The sequence below is a fragment of the Vombatus ursinus genome, unplaced genomic scaffold (assembly GCF_900497805.2).
Source record: "Vombatus ursinus unplaced genomic scaffold, bare-nosed wombat genome assembly UNPS02014787.1, whole genome shotgun sequence".
NCBI classification, from domain to species: Eukaryota; Metazoa; Chordata; class Mammalia; order Diprotodontia; family Vombatidae; genus Vombatus; species Vombatus ursinus.
The window spans coordinates 7,784,428-7,806,407 of NW_020954565.1; the positions used below are offsets into that span (position 1 = coordinate 7,784,428).

General features: G+C 36.1%; 1 protein-coding gene across 4 annotated transcripts in view; it reads left to right on the top strand.

The window, feature by feature from the left end:
- Positions 1–234: 234 nt before the first annotated feature.
- Positions 235–21,980, top strand: part of RNPC3 (RNA binding region (RNP1, RRM) containing 3) — a 29,596-nt gene continuing 7,850 nt past the window's right edge. For all 4 annotated transcript variants that reach the window (XM_027868234.1, XM_027868236.1, XM_027868235.1 and 1 more), the window contains exons 1-9: positions 235–436; positions 1,827–1,874; positions 3,190–3,308; positions 6,922–7,005; positions 8,663–8,774; positions 10,571–10,639; positions 13,872–14,014; positions 19,081–19,206; positions 20,037–20,173. In XM_027868234.1, coding sequence (XP_027724035.1) covers positions 248–436; positions 1,827–1,874; positions 3,190–3,308; positions 6,922–7,005; positions 8,663–8,774; positions 10,571–10,639; positions 13,872–14,014; positions 19,081–19,206; positions 20,037–20,173 — 1,027 coding nt within the window. In that variant the 5' untranslated portion in view covers positions 235–247. The remainder of the gene's footprint in view (positions 437–1,826; positions 1,875–3,189; positions 3,309–6,921; positions 7,006–8,662; positions 8,775–10,570; positions 10,640–13,871; positions 14,015–19,080; positions 19,207–20,036; positions 20,174–21,980) is intronic.

A 21,980-nucleotide genomic window follows, 5' to 3' on the forward strand; every position in this document is an offset into this window, starting at 1 on the left:
ATCTTCACGTTTTGCTTTCTGGCCACTTTTTGGTCGCAATCACTGCTAGCAGAAGGACCCGAAAAACCCTTTACAAAACGCGCGGCGCGCTAGTCCGCGAGGATCTCGCGAGAAGACGCTCCAGTTCTCGCGTCGTCTTCACTGAGACTGCGCTTCCGGTCGTCGTCTGGGAGGCGCCGTCCGTGCTCGACCTCTCCGGTTCTTGTCACTGCCGCTCGCGCCGGAGGTGGCGGCGCTGTGTGGGAAGATGGCTGCACCAGAGCAGGTCCCGCTGTCGCGGGGCTGCCAGGGCTCCTCAACGCCGCCGCTACCGCGGGCCAACAGGACCCTCCTGGTGCGGCACTTGCCGGCCGAGCTGACAGCCGAGGAGAAGGAGCATCTCCTGAAGCACTTCGGTGCCCAGGCCGTGCGGGTCCTGTCCGACAAGGGCCGCTTGGTAAGGAGGGCCAGCGCGGGCAGCCCCCTAGATGTCCCGCAGGGCCCGATCCGCGTCTGGCGGAGGTGCGGTGAGGACAAGGCTTGGTTAGGGCGGGGTGAGGGAAGAGGAGAGGCCCGATTTGGAGGCCCGCCGGCCTTGCCCTGGTCCTAACCTGAATAATTGTGCCGGACAGAGCAGAGAGTCCGTGTATCTCGGAACCAGTGAATACGTCCCCGGAACCTGGGGCCAAAAAGAAGCTTCGAGATCATCTGGACTAGACCCAGAGAGGAAGCTAGGGGTGGGGGTGGAGGGAGGGCGACAAGCAAAATGACACTTGGCCAGTCTTTTAATCTCTTCTAGTCTTGGTTTCGTCTGCTTTAAAAGGGGGATCAGTATACCTGCTGAAGTCCCCATAACATTTCACATACATTATCTCATTTGAACTTTACAGCAACACTGTGAGGTAGAAGCTTTAATCCATGTCTCGGTTCCAAAACCAGCTATACCTTAACTCTGTGCCTTGCTACCTGTATTGGGAGTCAGAAGAATCTTGACTTTGATACTTGTTAAGCAGTGAGGTGAACCTTGGACAAGCCCCTGCCTCTCTTTACCTCAATTTTCTCATCTGTCAAATGAAGGATTCTAAGGGGGTTCTAACTTCCAGTTTTTAGATCTCATAATCCAATGAAATGCTCCTCATTTCCTTTCTAATAAAAGGTCCAAGGTATTCTTGAAAATGGTGGGACAAATAATGTCTAAGTAACAGAGTTAGATTTTACCCCATGTCTTCTCCAACTTTAAATCTAGTGCTTTCTCTACTAGACCACACTCCTTATGTGATTCTATGACTTATATGCCAGTGTGATGTTTTCCATATAAGTAATATATATATACATTTACATTTGTTATGTGTATGTATATATATATAACAAAAGTGTTATATATAGAGAGAGATTTAAAAATTCAACTGAAGTACTTCAGTTGAAACTCATTTAAATTAGTATTAGACTGATCTGTGTTGTTTAAAAATGCAGCACTTCATTTTGAGATAAGCAAAGACAAGATCTTTGTTTATCCGGCTTAATAACACAGTAACTTGATATTTGCTACTTTTTATATTTTTTTATCCTTTTAAACTATAATTTTTAGAATTGAATTTTCCCATGAAGACGGGCAAAAGGGATATATTTAAGTAATAACATAAGGAATGATTTTCCCACTAATGATAAAAGTTAAGAGGGACATTAAAATACTATGGATTTTTATTTATTTGGTATAGTTTAGTAGATGATCCTCTCAGATTTCCCTGCATTTAATGATTTTATGTCTTTTAGCCATGGATGTAACTCTTGCTTTTGAGTATACTTTGGTGCTATTCAGAGTTATGTGTATTATGATTATCTTTCAGAAACACACTGCTTTTGCTACTTTCCCTAATGAAAAAGCAGCAATAAAGGTATGTGATATTCTTGACACTAAACATTTTATCTCTACTTATCAAATTTGAACTACAGGGCTGAGGCCTATTGACATATACTCTTGACCTTTTTTATGCTACCCTTTTATTCCTTCCCTCTTTCAGCCTCTCTAAGGGCATAGAAGTGCCCACTGGGCATACCTAATAATGAACATTTTCAAATAGTTACTCATTTGAAGTGCAAAAACTGAACTATTTAAGCAGATATTTAAATTGAACTGAAAAAAAGTTGCTAGACCTTGCTTGTGTGCACTGAGGCTTCTGAACAAGAAAGAAAAAAAGAACAAGTTGGAACATTTTTCAGTGCCTTTTCTTTCTCCCAGAAGGTTTTGTGGTCCTGAAATTGTGTAGTAGATCTGCTTGTGGTGATTCATGTTGCCCAAGGTAGAAGGTTTTATCTGTTTATTAGGAGGATTGAATAGAAGCCAAAATTTGAACTAAAGTTGAGCTTTGTACCTCTAATGTAGATGTGACTTATGCTCCTATGATATATGCCACTATTAAGCATATTGTAGATGCTAGGTTCTGTACTAAGCACTAGAGATACAAAGAAAAAAATCAGCAACAATCCCCTGCTTTCAAAGAACTAATAGTCTAGTTGGGAAAACACAACATGGACATAGCTAAGCATGAGTAAAATATATAAGGTGGTTTTGAGAGGACGAATTAACAACTGGCAGCACTGGAAAAGACCTCATGTAGAAAGTACACTTGAGCTGAGCTTGGAGAAAATGAGAGATTTTAAGAAACCAGGGTGAGGTAATAGGATTAGTAATAGTTATGATATAAAGTTATTGTGCTTCAGGTAGTGAATTTGATAATGGCAATTCTAGCCAACCCACATAGTTACCCAGTAAATATTTCTTGACTTGAGTATCATTGATGGTATTTTCTAGTTCTGCTACTAAAAATAAAAGCTGAATATGTAAGTAATTCTTGACAAAGCAGCCACATGGATAAAACAAATCATTATTGTAAAATTGGATTTAAATAACTGGTATTTTCACTAATGTTGAAATATATTTTTCTTAATTTTAGTTATATTTTCTTAATTTCTTAAATATTTGAATCAGATATTAGATTTTTGTCTTATCTCTGTTACTATCATAAAGACTTTTTTTTTCCCAGAATGACCACATACTTAAAATTTTGGTCTGTTTTCAAGAATCATGACTTGTGAATTTAGATGATAGAGCATTTGGGATGGAGAACATTAATTAAAAATGTGTTGCTAATAAGTGAATTTAAAATGTTTGCTACATTATCAAATTTAGCTTTTTTGTATCATTTGAAGGCTTTATCAAGATTGCATCAGCTGAAGGTTTTAGGTCACACATTAGTTGTTGAATTTGCAAAAGAGCAGGACCAAGCTTCCTCCTTCTGTCAGACTTCATATTCAGAGAAAAAGAAAAGGTATGTGGTTATTAGGTTTGTTTGTTTTTTTCCTCACATTTTTAGGGTTTAGGAAATTATGGTTTTGGGGGGGAAAGTTGCTGAATAAAATTTATAGCTATTGAAGCCAGTAAGTAAAGCGAACTCATTTTTATGGGATATTGTGCTAATGAACACATTTAGAAATGTATTATTACAGTTCAAATATTTACTTGACAGATTTGAGGTGCAGCACTGAAGAAAAAGGGAATTTTCTCTTTATAACCTCATTTTGGGGGAGGGAGTTAAGTTGAGGTCCTCTTTCTAGAGAGGTTTGGGAGGAGTGGTGTTTGGTCTTTTGAGAAAAGAAGAGTGGGTTTGAATAGCTGCTGGTGGAGAGTGCTATTGGGAATCAATCAGGTAAGAATAAAAGGATTTCTGTGTAGCAGTGAGGGTCTTGTTCAGAGTAAATAGTGGACATATATAGTAGGCTGAGTAGTCCCAGCTATGTGATTTCCCTCAATGTTAGATTCCTTGGAGAGAGAAAGAAGTCTCCGCTCCTGCTGCACAGGAGTATGTAGTTGTGGGATGTGAGAGTGAGGAAAAAAAAGAGAAATGATCCTAGCACAGGGTTTCAGGCAGCACACAAAAAATGAATGCTTTGTTAGGCCTGTCCTAGCATCCCAAGTTGAAACTCTGAATGATTTTTTCCTGTAGAAACATTGTTACACATTATGGCTAGGTTTCTGTTTTGCCATTGAATTGTGGGTGGTTTTTGTATGTTGGCTTAGAAACCTAACATTGTTGATAACTGTATAGGAAGTACAGCAGAAATCAAACAGTGAAGATACAAACAAACTTTATATCAAAACTTGTTTATAAGTTAAGGGCTTCCTATAATGGCATTCACTGAAAAATATTTGACCTGGAATCTTGGCATTAGAGGGGACCATAAAGGTGATCAATTTTTGGTGATTAATTTTTCTAGAAATAAGGAAACTGAAAATAAAAGAGATTAAGTTACTTGATCAAATTTTCACAAATAGTAAGTGGTAGAGCTGGAATTTTAGTGATTTATTTTCATCCCTTTCCATCCTGTAATCAACTCTCAAACCTCTAGCCTTTGTGTTCCATTGCTGCTTGTTTCTTGCCAAACAACAATCCTGGATTTGTCTCCATTATCTGCCATATCCTCCTTGGGCACATTCTGTTGACTAGAGCTCCAGGGCCTTACTGAGTACCCGATAAATTCATGATTTCCAACTCTGATTGGGCCCTGTACCTTATAAATTCATGGTTTACAACTTTAATTGGACCCTCACTGAAGCAGTCAATACATTCTTCCCTGATTTTCTCCTTGTCTTTCTCCAACACAATCTATGCCAAATCTTCTCATAGTTTCCCAGTCTCCCACACCTTCACCTCCACTGCCAGCCTTTAATCTCTTAGCTGAAAATTTCACCTCTTACCTTATTGATAAAACTGAGACCATTCAACATGAGCTCCCTCTTCTCCCCTTCTCTTCATTTTAGAACCCCTGGACCTCATCCCTCACCCTCTGCTCATTTTCTTTAGTTTTTGATTATGGAATGGCTCTTCTAGCCAAGGCAAGTCCCTCTATATTTGCTCTTGATCCCATCCCCTCTAATCTTTAGAAAATGACACCCTCAGTAACCTCATAGTCTAATCTTCAGCCTCTCACTACCCACTAGTTACTTCCCTACTACTTTTCAACATGGCTAAGTCTTTACCATCCTTTACAAACTCCGAGACCCTAACAGCCTGCTCAAGCTGTCATCCTGTATCTTTTTCTAGCCAGACTCTTTAAAAAAAAAAAAACTGTCTACACTCATTACTTCTATTTTCTCTCTTCCCATTCACTCAGCCCATTGCAGTTTGGGTTCTGATTTCATCGTTCAACTGAAACTGCTTTTTCTAAAGCTACCAGTGATCTCTTAATTTTTGAATGTGACTGCCTTTTGTCAGTCTTCATCCTTCTTGACTTGTCTGATGATTTTGACACCGCTAACCTTTACTCTGGGGCATTCTTCTCCAAGTACTCTTGATAACCATTCTTTCTTTCTTTTCTCCTACCTGTCAGATTACTCCTTTCTTTACTGGATCATTATCCATATCATGCCTCCTAACTGTGGCTATATCATAAGACTCTATCCTAGGCCCTTTTCTTTATCTTTACTCTCTCTCTTTCTTGATGACTTCATTAGCACCCATGGATTTAAAATCTTCCTGCAGATGATTGACAGATCTATATGTCCAGTCCTATTTTCTCCCCTGAGCTTCAGTCCTATATCAACTGCTAATCAGACATTTCAGAATGAATATCCTGTAGATATCTCAAACTCATTATGTTTAAAATAGAACTTCCTATCTTTTCCTCAAAACCACCCAGTCTCTCTGGTCTGTAACACATCTAATAGATATATCTAGACTCCTCAGTGATGTCATATTTTGCTGTTGCTTCCTCCATAACATTTCTTGCATCTTACCCTTTCTCTACTCATATAGCCACTACCCTTACTTCAGGCCCTTATTACCTTGACTTAGATTTTTGCAATGATTTCCTCATTGGTGTCCCTACCAGTGTTTCTCACATAGCTGCTGAAGTGATTTTTTTTTCCTTATAAGTGCTAATCTGACCGTGCCACACCTATTCAATAAACAACACTGGCTATCTGTTGTTTTGGGAATAAAATATAAACTCCTTTGTTTCACTTTTAAAACCCTTGGCAAACAGACTGCAGCTTATCTTTCTAGCTTTGTTATATGCTACTGCCCTTTCCACATTCCAGGTTCCAACCAAACTGACCTTATCTCTGCTCCTCACAGCATTCCCTCTCTAGTCTGAGACTTTATACTGAGGACTGTCTTCTAGACTTACTATGGCCTCCATCCTTGACTCCATTTCATAGAATCCCTCTCTTCCTTCAATACTCAATTCAAGTACCACCTTCTACATGAAGCCTTTCCTAAACTTTCCAATTGCTAGTGCCCTCTCTCCTGAATTACCTTATTTTTATTAGCTGTGTCAATTTATCTATCTATCTTTACGTATTGTTTCCACCATTTAAAACAAAAGCTCTTTGAGAGGAGGGATTTTTTGTTTATGTTCTCAATTTCTAATACATAGCATCCCAGTCTCTTAAGCACTCATTAAATTCTACTTAATTTATTAAGATACTAGATTGTTTTGCCATTTCCTTCTCCAGCTCATTTTACCAATGAGGAACTGAGACAAACTGGGTTAAGTTACGTCTCCAGGATCACACAGCTGCTAAGTGTCTGAGGCTAGATTTGAACTCGGAAAGATGAGTCTTTCTGACTCGAGGCATTTCACATGTGTCGAATTTGAGGAAGAGAAGAGGTAGATGATTGGCCCAGGTTTGCATACCAGCCAAGCCCAGTATTGTGACAACTCTGCTGCCTAGCCTAAGAGTCCAGATCTTACTACTACATTGTAAGATAATAGTTGTATAAAAATCTTAAGGACAGCTATGATTTACTTAGCTTTTGTATCTTCTGTAGCATCTAGCACAGTACACTTTTGTTTATTAGATGAATTAACCTCATGTATCACAATTTACTGTTGCATATATTTTCTTGATAAAAAAACCAGTTTTGATCTTTTATTTTTTAGGTCTGATGAACCTGTAGAAGAAGATAAAGAAAAAAAAGAGCCAAGTTGTTTGACCATAGAAAATGGAATTGCACCAAATCATGGGTTAGCATTCTTCTTTTTTCTTTTCTTTTTTTTTTAAACAGTTTTGTGCTTTTTATGAGATTTAATGAAAGTAAAATAGTTTGGAAGTTAGAGATTTATACTTCAGTGCTTTGTAACACATCTAATGGATATGTCTGTAATAAGTATATATTAAAAGTACATTGATTGCTGTCATAATTGGAGAAATGTAAATTAAAATAACTGATACCACCTCACATCCATCAGATTGGCAAAGTTGATATAAAATGAAAATGACAAATAGTGAAGAAGATGTGGAAAAACTGGTACATTAATATTTTGCTAGTAGAGCTCTGAACTAGTCCATCTTTTCTGTAAAGCAGTTTGGAACCACACCTCAAAAGCTATTAATCTATGCATATACTTTGTGCCAGTGATACCACTACTAGGTCTGTACCCCAAAGAGAGCAAAGAAAGAGGAAAAGGACTTGTGTAATAAGAATATTTATAGTAATTCTTTTTTGTGTTGACAAAGAATTGAAATCTGAGGGGGGTGCCTATCAGTTGGGAATTGCCTGAAGAAGGTGTATGCATGTGATAAAATGTTTTTTTGCGCAGGAAAAAAGAATTGAAGGAAACAGTTTCAGAAAAATCTAGGAAAACTTACATGATTCAAAGCGAAGTGAGCAAAACCAAGAGAACAGTTTATACAATAACAATATTGTAAAGCTAGACGACTTTGCAAAACTTAAGAACTCTGAACAACACAGTGATTAACCACCATTCCAAGGACTCATAAAGAAACATGCTTTCTACCTCCAAATAGAGAGCTAATGGTCTTAGAGTACAGATCAAAACATTTTTTTTCTTTTCCTTTTTTTTTTTTTGATGTGGCTAATGCAGGAATTTATTTTGTTTGACTCTTCTGATTTTTAATGGGTTTTGTTTTTCTTGCTTTAATAGCTGACAAAGGGAGAAGTGGGGAAAAAGAATTCAGAACTGAAAACAAAATATAATTGAATTTAAAAATTGATTGAACTTTGTGAGTAGTCAACTTAATTAACATTAAATTTTTTAAATAAACATCCACTAAAACAATTGCTATGTTACTGTAGAAGAAGTGGTGGGATTTTGCTGTTGTTTTAAAATTAAATCAAGGCATTAAGAAAAGAAATATATTTTTGAAATATTCTACTTTATTGACTCAAAAATAGGCTGAACTTGTAAAATAAATAAATTTACTTGGAAAAATAAACAAAATTGCCAGATTTTATATAATAATAACCATGTAGTGTTTTAATTTTGCAAAGCACTTAACAACAGCCTTGTAATGTGAGTAATATGAATATTTCCAGGATTCTGTATTATATTCTAAAATGATCAGAACAAATCTGATTTTACCACTGAGTTAGTATGCCTATTTTCTCAACCCTTTCAACATTGAATTTTTTTCCTTTTATTTTTACCAATTTGATAAAGGTAATACCATGAGTTGTTTTAATGGGGTTTTCTCTGATTATTAGTGATTTTGAACATTGTCAAATGGATGTTTATTTTTCTAAAATTGCCTATTCTTTCACCATTTATTGAGGAAAAGCCTTGAATAACTTTGTTTTCAATTTTTTTGGGGGGGAAATGTGTTAGTAGTATTGTATAATTTATATTAAAATTTGACAAGAATTTAATTTTCTTTTTGTAGGCTAACTTTTCCTTTAAATTCATGCCTCAAATACCTGTATCCACCACCTTCAAGCACAATACTAGCCAACATAGCAAGTGCCTTGGCAAGCGTGCCTAAGTTCTATGTACAGGCAAGTAGAGAAAATTTATACTTTTGAAATTGAATGCTAATTTTGCATGCTGCTATTTAATACAGCCTGTAGTGACATTGTGTAACATAAATCCTTAAAAATCTAAGAATTAAGGGGCTACAAGAATAATGAGTCAACAGTGTGAAATGGCAGCCCAGAAAGCTTAATTCCGTCTAGGATGCATTGAAATACAGGTATACTAAGACTAGGGAAGTTGATAGTGTTGCTCTACTCTGCTCTTATCAGACCACATCTGGAGATTTGGTTCTGACCATCACATTTTGAGAAGTCCATTGATAACCTGGAGATCAGAGAGCAGTCATAAGAAGGAGCATACTGTGGGAAAATCAGTTGAAGGAGCTGAGAACTTACAGCCTAGAAAAGACTTGAAATGGTAGACATGATGGCTATTTCCAGTTATGTAAAAGGCTATCACATGGTAAAAAATAGGCTACTAACAATAGTCCCAGAGGCAGAACTGAAAATAATGAGTAGAAGTTGCAAAAAAGCCAACTTAGGTTTGAAATGGGGGAAAAACAATTCCTTACCTGTTAACACTATCTAAATATATTGCCCTACAGGTACTGAGTTGCCTTTCAGAGAATTTTTTTCTATCTTTTTTTCCTTATGCATAATTTCATTACTATATTTGAATTGCCTTAAATTTGGAATTAATTAACTTAAATGTGTCAGTTGTTCCTTTATAAGAGAAATGATTATTAAATAACCATTTGTTAATATTGGAGAGATCCAGGATTTTTTCTCTTCCTATTTCATCATTTGGAGATTAGGTCAAAGCTTATTTCTCTGAAGGGCAGTGCTAATAATGAAATGAAATCTTGGGCTAGACTTAGCCAAGTCGGAAAGCTTAGATCTGATTAGAAGGTAAAGAGATCCTAGTCTAGGTGAATTCTGCCCCATTGTGGTCTAGACAGGTCTGAGTGGAGGTGGGCCTCCTTTGTCTAGATTGCCCTAGGTGAGGGGGTGATCTGAGTAGAGATAAGTCTCTTTGTCCAAAGACTGAGTGATCAGAGTCATGGCTCCCAGTCCCTCATTAGAATAAGCCCACCTCTCAATATAATATTCTTTCTCTAGGTATTTGCTAACCAATCAGTGTTGATTTCCACCTTCAGGTGCACCCTCTTACCAAAAACTTTATAAGCATTCAAGAAACTCTATGATGTGTCTTTTTGAGTTACCAAGAGGATAACTGGCCTCATTTTATGGATTATCTGCTAGCTGTAATTAATAAAATCAGTTATAATTTACCCAAAAATTCTGTCCCTTAGAAATTTTCACTTGCCACATTGAGAATAATAGTAATATTTAATGTGGGACTATAAGGTATTGGGCTTTATTATCTTGATTATGATTTTTTTCTTAAAAAAACATTTTCTGGCATAAATTCATAAAGCAGTGTCATCTACTAATTTTAATGTGCCTATAATTTTAGCACTACGTTAAAAAATAGCACTTAAAGTATTTTTTCATTCAGCGAATACTAAAAAGACACGTGCCTATTTACAGTTGAATACTTCATATAATCCCAGTCAAGCCAAATTAGTAAAAATTTAATAAATATGTATGTTGTTAGAAATACATTGAAATAGATTATTTTCTGTGTATCATATTAAAATTCTTTGATACTGCAGTAACTAAACTCTGGATGATGGATTTAAAGATGGATTTGCTTTCTGTCAAATGTTATTGTAAGGTTCTAATGTAATGTTATGTATGTGTTAAAATAATCATTTTAATTCCAAATCATTTAGAAAAGTGTTTTTGTTTTTTTTAAGGTGCTTCATCTTATGAATAAAATGAACTTACCCACACCTTTTGGACCAATTACTGCCCGACCTCCCATGGTAAGAATATATTTCTGCTGTTTAGTATCTTAAATATTTTTATATTATTGTAATTAGAGTAAGGATCAACAACTTCTTTTCTCTTGAGAGTATCTGTTGAAGTTAATTAATGCTAAAAGACCTGAGATTTTAAAAAATAGAAAAAGAGTGAAAAGAATAAAAGTGAATGAAAGATAATATGCAAATAAGTTTATAAAGAAAAGCAAGAGAGAAAAAAACAGTAGATTTCATCAATGATAACTAACTCATTGGTTGCTTCTCTTGGTATTTAACAAGTACTGTTGTACTCGGTATGAATATCTAAAGAGTTCATTATTCTCATTTTGAGATTGCTTTGTTGTAGACAGTTTTATTTCTGGAAGATGTTTAGGGCAGTTGTTAAAATACCATTTCATATGTAAGTCAATAATTATCATGTAACAAGCTATATCATAGAATTATATATTTAAAGCTAGAAGAGACCTTAAAGGTTGTCTAGTCCAATCTCCTAATTTTATAGGTAAGAAAACTGAGGCTCAGAGTGGTTAAATAACTTGGTCATACAAATAAAAAGTTGTAGATCTAGGAGTTGAAACTATATCCTCTGATTTCAAACCCATCTTTTAGTTTTAAGAATTTTGGGAATTTTTTTCTTTAAAGCAGTTCTTCTGTAGACAAGACAACATCTTTTAGTTACTAAGCTCTAAATAGAAGAAAATTTTCGTAAAGAAAATAGCTACTTTTTTTCACTACAGAACACACTTCTGAGTTCTGTTGCATTTGTAGTTTTGAGATAAGTTTGGGTTTTCAGCAGCTGTACTTATAGAACACAAACTCTGGCACTTTCTAACAACTCAGAAGGGTTGAGTCCAGTGATGGACTAAGGATCAATCTGACTTTATTTAGTAAAACTTGTCACCATGGCTTACATTGGTGGTGCATTTTTTGACTAGCAACTTTCAAAGATATAGTAAGTTTTAGCATTAACGCAGTCTTCAGTGGTGGAAGAATAAGTACTGACTCTGGTTCAAATTTGGGTTAGGGAACATCAAAATATCTGAAAATTCAGAATAGGAGATGACCAAAAAAAAAAAATCTCAAGCAGTATTACCTCAAAAAAACATTAAAAATTATCAGGGGGGAAACAAGCCCATAAAAATCTTGTTATGAGATCTAATCCAGATCATTCCAGCAGGATTTAGATGTGAAATTGGAAAGACAACAATGATGGAAAAATGAGTTAGCTTTGGAGTAAGAGGACTTGCATTTGAACTACATCTCTGACACCACCCATGTTAATTCATAATCTCCATGGACCTTAGTTTCATTGATAAAGTTAGCAAATAGAGATACCTTTTGTGATTCTTCTCCCACTCAGTTTTTAAAGTATTATCAATTTTTAAGGTTACCGAGGAGATACTAGCAACTACCAAACTGTATACTTACTTTATCTCTAAAACAATATGAGAATGATCTGTATAAGTACTTAATGAAACTATAAGAAAGGAATAAGCTTTTGCAGTCAGTTTTACAGACCATATTTTCAGTCACACGACAGATTCAAAGATTCCTTCTCCTGTAGTGTTTTGCAAAGTAGTCTAACTTGGTAAGACTCTTGGCTGCTATGTATCTGTTGAGAATGGAGATTAAGAGTTTACTGACTGAGTCTTTTGTCTCCTCTTTTACCCTTATGGTTATGATGACTACTATGGAACAATTTACTTTTCTAAGAAGTATTAATGATCAGTCAGTGTCTTTATATTTATTCATTTCCCATTTTGCAGAGTTTAACTAGTTTGATTATAATCAACCTTTTATAGTTGTATGCAGTATTATCTTCTCATCTTTATCCTTCTAATTTGTTATTGGTTTTACTTTTGCTCTTTTTGTTTGATTACTGAATATAGTTGATTTAGAAATGACTCTTAAGTCAGTACCAATTTATTTTCTGTCATAATATAAACACTTTGACTTTTTTGCATCCATCTCCAGGACTCTCAGACTAGTTTTGATGGAAATAGTAACAATTATAGGATCATATATTTAGAGCTGGGAAAAAAACCTTACAGGTCCAGCCTCCAGGAAACTAAAATCAAGAAAGGTTATTTGCCCAAGACTGTAAAAGTAGTAAGCCAGAATTGGAACCCAGGTCCTTTTATTCTAAATTCAGTGTTCTTTCCATATCATTGCTGAGTAATCTACAAACCTTTGATCTCCTTCATTTTAATCCCAAGCTGTATTTTCCCCATCATCTGAACCTGTTTGCCTATTAAAGTCAACAGTTGCCATTTTTCTACTTCTTCATCCCTTGCAACTATATGTGTGATGATGCCCTTGTCAACATTTATCATGACCACTACAGAAAAGATGACTGGGTCAGTAATTGGTATTTTTTATTATCTTTTGGCACATGATGAAACCTGACTTCACCCCATCTGTTTGCTTCTACAAGTAGAACTTTTCACATATACTTTTCTTGAGCTTGCAAATTATCTGTCTTCTGGTTTCGTTGATAGTCAGAATGTCAGTATTGATGTATATCTTGATTAGTGTGAATAATGAATCCCCTAAAGTAGTCCCATGTATTTTAATTCACCTTCTTTGAAGTTGTAACTATGCAAACTATGGTAATTATTTCCAGCGTAATGGAAATATGTAATATGAATGCAAATAATGAGACCCCTTCAGGGGATTCGTTATTCAAACTAATTCAGGACCTAGTTGCTCTTCCTCTAGTGACATAGCAGCTACTTGATTACTGAATGGAGTTTTCACATTTAGCATTTTGGCAATTAATTGATCTTCATATATCACCTAAAAACACCTCATTGGACATTTTATTCTCTTTTCCACTACTTTGCTACTATATTAAAGAAATAATTTGAGGATTGACTTCCTTAATACTGAAGACTATTTTCTGTTCTTCTTTGTTTTGTGGGTTACTCTGGTCAGAAAAAGCATAAACTAGTTGACAATCCATTGGTGATTAGTGTCTTTGTACTTATCTAGGGTGATTGTTGGACAGTGGGGAGTATACTCAAAGTCTTTCCATCTTGATAGAGTCTTCCAGAGCTTACATCATGCTAGTACAGTCTGTAAAAACATAGGGCCATTTCCACATCAAGATGAGCCATTGGTGTAGGACTTTTGTAGGAGATTGTTAGACATAGTTCATAGAGAAATCGATGTCTTTTCTAGTTGAATTTATATTTACATGTTACTTCATACAGTACTTACTGGTTCTTTTGGTTAGTATGAAGAGTATATGCCAGTGCATGCGCCTCTTCCCCCTGTACCTCCTTTGCCACCTGAAGAGCCTCCTGTGCCAGAAGAAGGTGAAGGATCTAGTGGAGAAGAATCAGAATATGAAAGTGGTGATGATGAAGCCCGTGAGAGGTTTGTAATAAATAAGTCTGAGGTATGAGAAATCTGAAATAGGTGATCTTTTTTCCTTTCAGATTTTTACTTTGTTTATAAGAACACATCACTAATTGGGAGTGGTAGGATCATTCAGTCAGTAAGTTTTTATTAAGCTCTTACTCAGTGCCAGTCACTGTGTTCAGTGCTGACGATACAGAGAAAGACAAAAGCAGTACCTGCCTTCAAGGGACTTATATTTTAATGAAGAAACAACATAAAAATAGTTAATTACATACAAAAAATATACATAGTGGGTAAAAAAGGGTGCTATCCGAAAGGATAGTAAAGGTTGTGAAAGGCCTGCAGAAGATAGGATTTGAGCTGAGTCTTAAAGGAAGAGATGGAAATCATGAAGTAGAGGTAGAACATTCCAGATGTGGAGGATAGCCAGTGCTTGTGCAAGGAGATTGGAGATGGAGTGCTATGTGTGAATAAATAAAAGTAATCCAGAGTAGTTGTAACATGGGTAGGTATCTGGAAAGGAGACAAGTATAAGAAGACTAGAAAGTTAGGAAGGTATTGTGTTGCAAAGGACCAATTAAAATTAAGTATATTAAATCTTGAATATAGATTTGAAAGTCAAGAAGGAGCATGGTGGAAGGGCAAAATTTATGGAGATGGTAGGGAATGAGATGTAGAGTACAAAAAGAGTAGTTGGCCTTGTTAAGGAGAAGGACCCTTTCTTCCTGTGAGATTAGCACAAAGGAAGAGTGAATAGAGAAAGGTGAGCATTAGAGATACATTGCTACCAGGAGCAGCTAAGGTTGGTATATTGCTCGAGTTAAGGAATTCTAAGCTGCAGTAGGACTAAAACCAGTGGAGTGGCCATGCTAAGTCTGTTACCAATATGGTGATCCTCTGGGAATGGAGAGCCTTTTAGGCTGCCTAAGGAGGGACAAACTGGTTTAGATTAGGAACAGAGCAAGTCAAAACTCCTGTGCCCATCATTTGGGTTGGGCCTTTGAGTTTCTACTGAACTTGTAACCTCAGTGAGTTATGGAGACCCATTGTCCAAAAAAATTGGAAAGGAGAAACTTCTGGCAAAGCCTCAGTTTTCCTGTTAAAATAAATGCCTAAGTTCTCTGTTAAGAAGGAGTGGTTGGTATAGGTAGCTTAAGAACAGAAAGTTTGGAACTGATACCGGGGAGCACAATTTGGAACCAATATAGGAAAACTAAAAGGAATTTAATGTAGTAAGGGTCCAATTGTGATTAGCATATATTTCTAGCAGATGAAGTCATCACACATCAAGTTATTTAACTTTCCTCCTTTGTTTTTGGCAGTTTGTAAGTAGGACTAGAGAAAGCATATATGGGAGTAATCTAAGGTTGGAGTTTACAAAAGGATAGGACAGGGGATTCAAGGATAAAAAGACCCTAAGGTTCAACTAGTTTTAACTAAAACACGCTTAAATCTTGGTATTTTAGATTTTGATATTTAAAAGTATCCAGATTAGCAGTTGAGTGGGAGCAAATGGGGCAGACTGATAAAAGCAGCAACAAGGAATGTTGTTATACCAGTTATGATCCAAGCTATGGATAATAGGATCAGTCAAAGCATAGAAGGTCATTTAAAATAGGGAAAGATATGTCAGTACTTAGATTCCGGGCAAGGAAATTAATTCAGGGTTAGAGAGTAGCATAAGAGTAGCATCTGCTTGAGCAGATGGCTTGCGTGGACTATTAATAGACTATAATAGACTTAAAATAGGGTCAGAACAGAAAGGGATCAGGTCGCTAGGGTAGTAAGAGTCTGGGAGCTAGGTCTGGAGTGACTGGATAGAAAGAATTAAAACACAGTTTTGTGGAGAGACTAATAATTAGGAGAGCTTTAGATATTAGTCATCAGGAACCAAAAGCAAAAGTGACTGTAGTGTGGAAATTGTCTGCTGACTTCCAGGATACTGCTCTTCTTTCCTCAAGGAGTTCAGTATCTGGCTTATGGTCTTTCTTTTCTCCCCACCTCCTGACCTCATATGAGGGAATTTCAACAGAAATGTTGAACTCCCTGAAACAGCCTAACCTAGTTTTTTGGCTTACTCATTTCCTGTGACCTAGTCCTCTACCCCAACCCAGTTACACACAGAGAGTCATGTCCGTGGTATTGCCATTACCCATGTATGTACCACTTCCATCTTGAAGTCTATAGTTCCCTTATCTGTTCATATTCTGCGGTCATTTCCCCAAACTTTATTCTTTGTCTTCACCATAACCATTAATTCCTCAGCTTTGTTTGTTTGTTTTTTTCCCTGGGCCATTACATACTGGCTCCACTGACTTCTTTTCCTCATTTTGACCTTTTAGTGAATTATTCCAACTCTATACTCTTTACTCCAGTACCTTGCCCTCTTATCAAATGAGTTGTCAAGCCCCCAGCCTTGGATTGATTACTCTTACCCATCCTTTTCCTTCATTCCTATTCAAGTGCCACTGAACAAAGCTAAAGAAAATCATAGTTCTTTTTCCCTTGGGACAAGTAGGTGGCGCAGTGTATAGAGCACCAGCCCTGGAATCAGGACGACCTGAGTTCAAGTCTGGTTTGAGACCAGACACTTGACACTTAGTAGCCATGTGACCCTGGGCAAGTCACTTAACCCCAATTGCCTCACACCCCCCCCCCAAAAAAAAAAGAAAAAAGAAAATCATAAAACTGTATTGGCTGGATCCAGTATGAATTTATATTACATAATCTTAACAGCAAAACTGTTTTTTTATATCTCCCTAATTGATTCACTGTCCTACTGTCCACAGAGGCTTTTCCAAACCTTTTCATCCCTCAAACCTTCCCCACCCCACTTACTTAGCTGAGAACTTTGCCTCATATTTCACTGGAAAAATTGAGGCTATTCCCTTAGAGCTCCTTCTTCTCCCTTTTTCCTTATTTCACATCACTCAGATGCTTTCTTCCACTGTCAACTCCTTCACAGCCCTATCTCACATAATGAGGTGGCCTTTCCTACCAAAGCAAACTGCTCTGCATGCACATAATCCCACTCCATTCTGTCTCTTCTAGCAGATTGTTCCTTCCTGTCATCCCCCCACTGCCTCACTTATCTTCAGTCTCTTCCCTTATATTGATACCCATCTCTACCCCATTCTCAAAAAACCCTTGCTTGATCAGTCCATTCCTGCTAGCTGTCATGTCATTTGTTGTTCCAAATTTCTCCGTTTTGTGACCAAATTTGAGAAGGCCATCTATAATCAATGTCTACTTGTGCTTTCTTCTCATTCTTAACCTTCTACAGTCTGACTTTCAGCTTTACTTAACCTAAATTGCCCTTTCCAAAGTTATCATTGATAAACTAATTCCCGAATCACATGGCCTTTTCTCAGTCTTCATTCTTGATCTCTCTGCCACCTTTGACACTGGCAGTCACCTTCTTCTTGACATTCTTTTCTCTCTTTCTGTGACTATATCCTGATTTTCCTTTTTGTCTGAGCAAGCCTCCTCAATCTCTTTTACTGAATCTTTGTCCAGGTCATACCTGTCAGTAGTGATCGTTAGCAAGGACTCTATTATGTGTCCTATTCTCCTCTCTATCTGTACTGTTTCACTTGGTTCATTATATTTTTTGTTCATTAGCTCCCATGGATTTCATTATCATCTTTTTTGCTGGTGGTACTTAGATCTACTTATCCTGCCCTAATGTTTCATCAGACATCTAGATTTGTATCTTTGGGCATCTATTCTACATCTCAAACTGGATGTCCCATACACAGAATTTTCAAAACTGAATTCATCTTTCCCCACAAAACTTTTTCCCTTCCACGTTGTCTTGTTGCTGTGGAGAGTACACTATCTTTCCAATCATCTAGGCTTATAACCTAGGTGTTATCCTTGCCTCTTCACTCTCATCCATCATATTCAATCTGTTGCCAAATCCTTTAGCTTTTAACTACATTAGATTTCTCATACATGTCTCCTTCTCTGACATTGTCAACACCCTGATGTGGGTCTTCATCACCTTATTCCTGGATTATTGCAATAGTCTACTGGTTGATCTCCCTACTCCAGTCCATCTTCCACTCATTTGTCAAATTGTTGTTTCTAAAGTACAGATTTGAGCATGTCACCACTACCCTAATCAAAAAATCCCAGTACCTCCCTATCACCTCCAGGATCAAATATAAAAGCCTATGTTTGGTGTGCAGAACCCTTCATAATCTGTTCCTCTCCAGTCTTACATCTTACTCACCCACACATACTCTGCCATCCAGGGATGATGACCTTCTTGCTATTTGTTGAACACAACCCTGTATCTTCTGACTTTAGACATTTTCACTGTTTATTCCCCCATGTTTTCCTTCTTCATCTCTATCTCTTAGCTTCCCTGGCTTCCTTCAAGACCTAGTTAAAAACTCCCACCCTCTGCAAAGAGCTTTTCCTAATCTGTATTAATTCTTGCCTTCCCTCAGCTGATTATCTCCATTCTTATCATATTTGTGTACATGTGTTTGTGTGTGTGTGTGTGTGTGTGTATGTATGTATGTGTATGTGTATGTATAGAAAGTTAGAGAGAGAATGAATGTGTTTGTATATAGTTGTTTTCACATTGTCTCCCTGTTTAGACTAAAAGCTCCTGGAGAACAGGGACTGTCTTTTGCCTTTCTTTGTGCACTTAATACTGTTCTTAGCATATAATAGACTGATTGACTAACTGATAGAGGTATTTGATTGAAGCCATTGCAAAAAAAAAAATGATTAGAATTTCTTTTGAAGTTGGAGGAAACTTAATTATACTTTTTTATAGTATGCATAATTTTTAGTTGGGATTTTCTTAAAAACTTTATCTTGAAAGAACAGTTTAAAGCATTTTGTAAGGGGGCAGCTAGGTGGTGCAGTGGGTAGAGCACTGGCCCTGGATTTAGGAGGACCTGAGTTCAAATCCAGCCTCAGACATGTAACACTTACTAGCTATGTGACCCTGGGCAAGTCACTTAACCCCATTGCCTAGCCAAAAAAAAACAAAAAATAAAGCATTTTGTAAATGATAACATGTAGATAAGTCCTAGATAAGGAAGATATATTATTTTCTAATTTAGGATGACAAAACTGATGGAATTAGCTAATTTTCAACCCAAAAGACCAGCAACTGCAAAGCAACGCCGTGTAAGAAAAAGGCAAAAGATAAAGGACATGTTGAATATGCCTGCATCTTCTTCACATAGGTAATTTCAAGGGTTTCTAGTTTTTTTTGTTGGTTTGTTTTTTTGTTTTTGTTTCCAATTCAGACTTGTGATTTCATCGCTTTATAGATTACAAAATAGCATAATGAAATATGAGTTATATCTTCTAAACTTTAAGAAATAGCCATGGCCTTCTTTTGTAGGGAAATTTCATTAAAGTTGGTTAAAATAAACTGTGATAGTGCACTCTAGATTTTTCATTGTGTTGATAATAGAATTTGATTTAGAAATGTTTAGGTTTCAAAGTAATTTTTTTTTAATTCTTGAGACTTTTTTTTTTTTGAAGTGAAGACATTTGAAAAGTTGTTCCTTTTTTTTACACCTTCATTGTCCTATTACTTCATATAGCCTTATCATCTAATACTTCTTATTTTGTTAGGTTAACTCATACAAAAGTTATATTTAAATGTTTTGGTTTTCTTTTAGTCAGATTTCCCCCTGAAGGATTAAGTAACCAGAAGGTTTGAGAAATACTTACTAGTCAGGAAAAGTCTCAATAATCCTGTTTTCAAGAATATAACTTTATTTTGCTTGATACTTAAAGTTATTCTGTTGTCATGTTTTATATTGCTGTCTTTGAAATTCTGCCACAATTTTTAATTTCCCTTAAGTATAAATAATATGAGAAATTATTTCACCTTCATAGTGCTCATTTTAAAATATCCAAAATAAGTACATTCTGATCTTAATTAAAATAATAGCAGAAATCAATATTTAGGAAGACTTTTTGAATGGCATCATCCTACGTCACTAATTGGAAGAGTTGATTTTCCCCACTTCGGTAAGACTAACCTGGTGTTATTTTTAAACAGTAATTTACACCCTGCGCTATTGCCTTCAGATGTGTTTGAGCAGCCACAACCTGTAGAGCATAAAAAAATAGAATTCAACATATCTTCTGGGATACCTGCTGTGTTTGTAAAAGATTTAGAGGGAGAACAAAATAGTGGTAAGGAGATTTTACAGTTCTTTTATATAATACCTTGCAAAATCAAGTCGCATTTCTTTTTACCATGTTTTATTTAGTAAAAGTAAAATGTGTGTGTATACATACATCTTTATCTTAATGTTTTATTATACTTAAGATGTATTTTATATGCCTAATTTGGTATTTTTCATTAAATTATGTAATATAACTTTATATCAGACCTAGAGATGGATTTCAATGCTAATATTCTCAAGCCACCTAAAGCTAACATTTAATCCTAGATATCTAGGTCACAGACTCAAAATATTGTAAAGCTGGAAGAATAATTAGATATATTCTTTTTTTAATGTATTTTTTCTTTTTTTGTATTTATTTAGTATTTACTTTTCCCCCAGTTACATGTAAAAACAATTTTTAACATTTGTTTTTAAAACTTTGAGTTCCAAATTCTTTCCCTCCCTTTCCCCTTTCCCCCACATTGAGAAGGCAAGCAATTCCATATAGGTTATATATGTGTAGTCATGCAAGACATATCCATAATAGTCATGTTGTGAAAGAAGTAGACCCAAAAAAACCTCAAGAAAAAATAAAGAAAGTTTAAAAAAAAAGTATGTTTCAGTTTGTGTTCAGACACCATCAGTTGTTTCTCTGAGAATAGATAGCATCTTTCCAGGTTTTTCTGAGAGCATCCTGCTCATCATTTCTTACACTACAGTGGTGTTCTATCATAATTACATACCACAACTTGTTAAGCCATTTCCCAATTGATGTGCATCCCCTCAGTTTCTAATTCTTTACCCCCATAAAAGAGCTGCTATAAATATTTTTGTACACATATGTCCTTTTCCTTTTTGTTTTTTTATCGCTTTTGGGATACAGACCTAGTAGTGATATTGCTAGGTCAAAGAGTATGCATGATTTTATAGCCCTTTGGGCATAGTTCTACATTGCTCTGTAGAATGGTTGAATCAATTCACAATTCCACCAACAGTGCATTAAAGTCTCATTTTCCCCACATCCCCTCCAACATTTGTCATTTACAAACTTTTCCATTCTTTTAGCCAATCTTAACAGGTATGAGGTAGTACTTCAGATTTGTTTTAATTTGCATTTCTCCAATCAATAGTGAGTTAGAATTTTTTTTCATGTGGCTATAGTTAGCTTTGATTACTTCATCTGAAAACTGATTATGTCTTTTGATCATTTATCAATTGGGGAGTGGCTCTTATTTTTATAAATTTGATACTTCTCTATATGTTAGAGAAATGAGGCCTTTGTCAGAGAAGCTTGCTTCAATTTTTGTTTTCACAGTTACTATTGCTAACTATATTTCCCTGCATCCTATTCCCTTTGCCCCAATTTATTCTATTCTCTCTCTCTTCTTTCACCTTGTCTCTCCTCAAAGGTTTTTTGCTTCTGACTACCCCTTCCCCCAATCTGCCCTGCCTTCTATCACTCCCCCTCCTTTTCTTATCCCCTTCCCCTTCCATTTTCCTGTAGGGTAAGAAAGATTTCTGTACCCCATAGCCTGTGTATCTTATTCCCCCTTTGAGCTAATTCTGATGAGAGTAAAGTTCACTCACTCCTCTTCCCCTCCATTGTAAAAGGTGTTTCTTGCCCCTTTTTTGTGAGATAATTCACACCATTCTACCTCCCTTTCTCTTTCTCCCAGTACATCCTCTCTTACCCTTTAATTTTATTTTTTAGATATCATCCCTTCTATTTCAACTCACATTGTGCCCTCTGTCTGTATATGCTCCTTTTAACTACCCTAATAATGAGAAAGGTCTTATGAGTTACAAATATCATCTTTTCATGTAGGAATGTA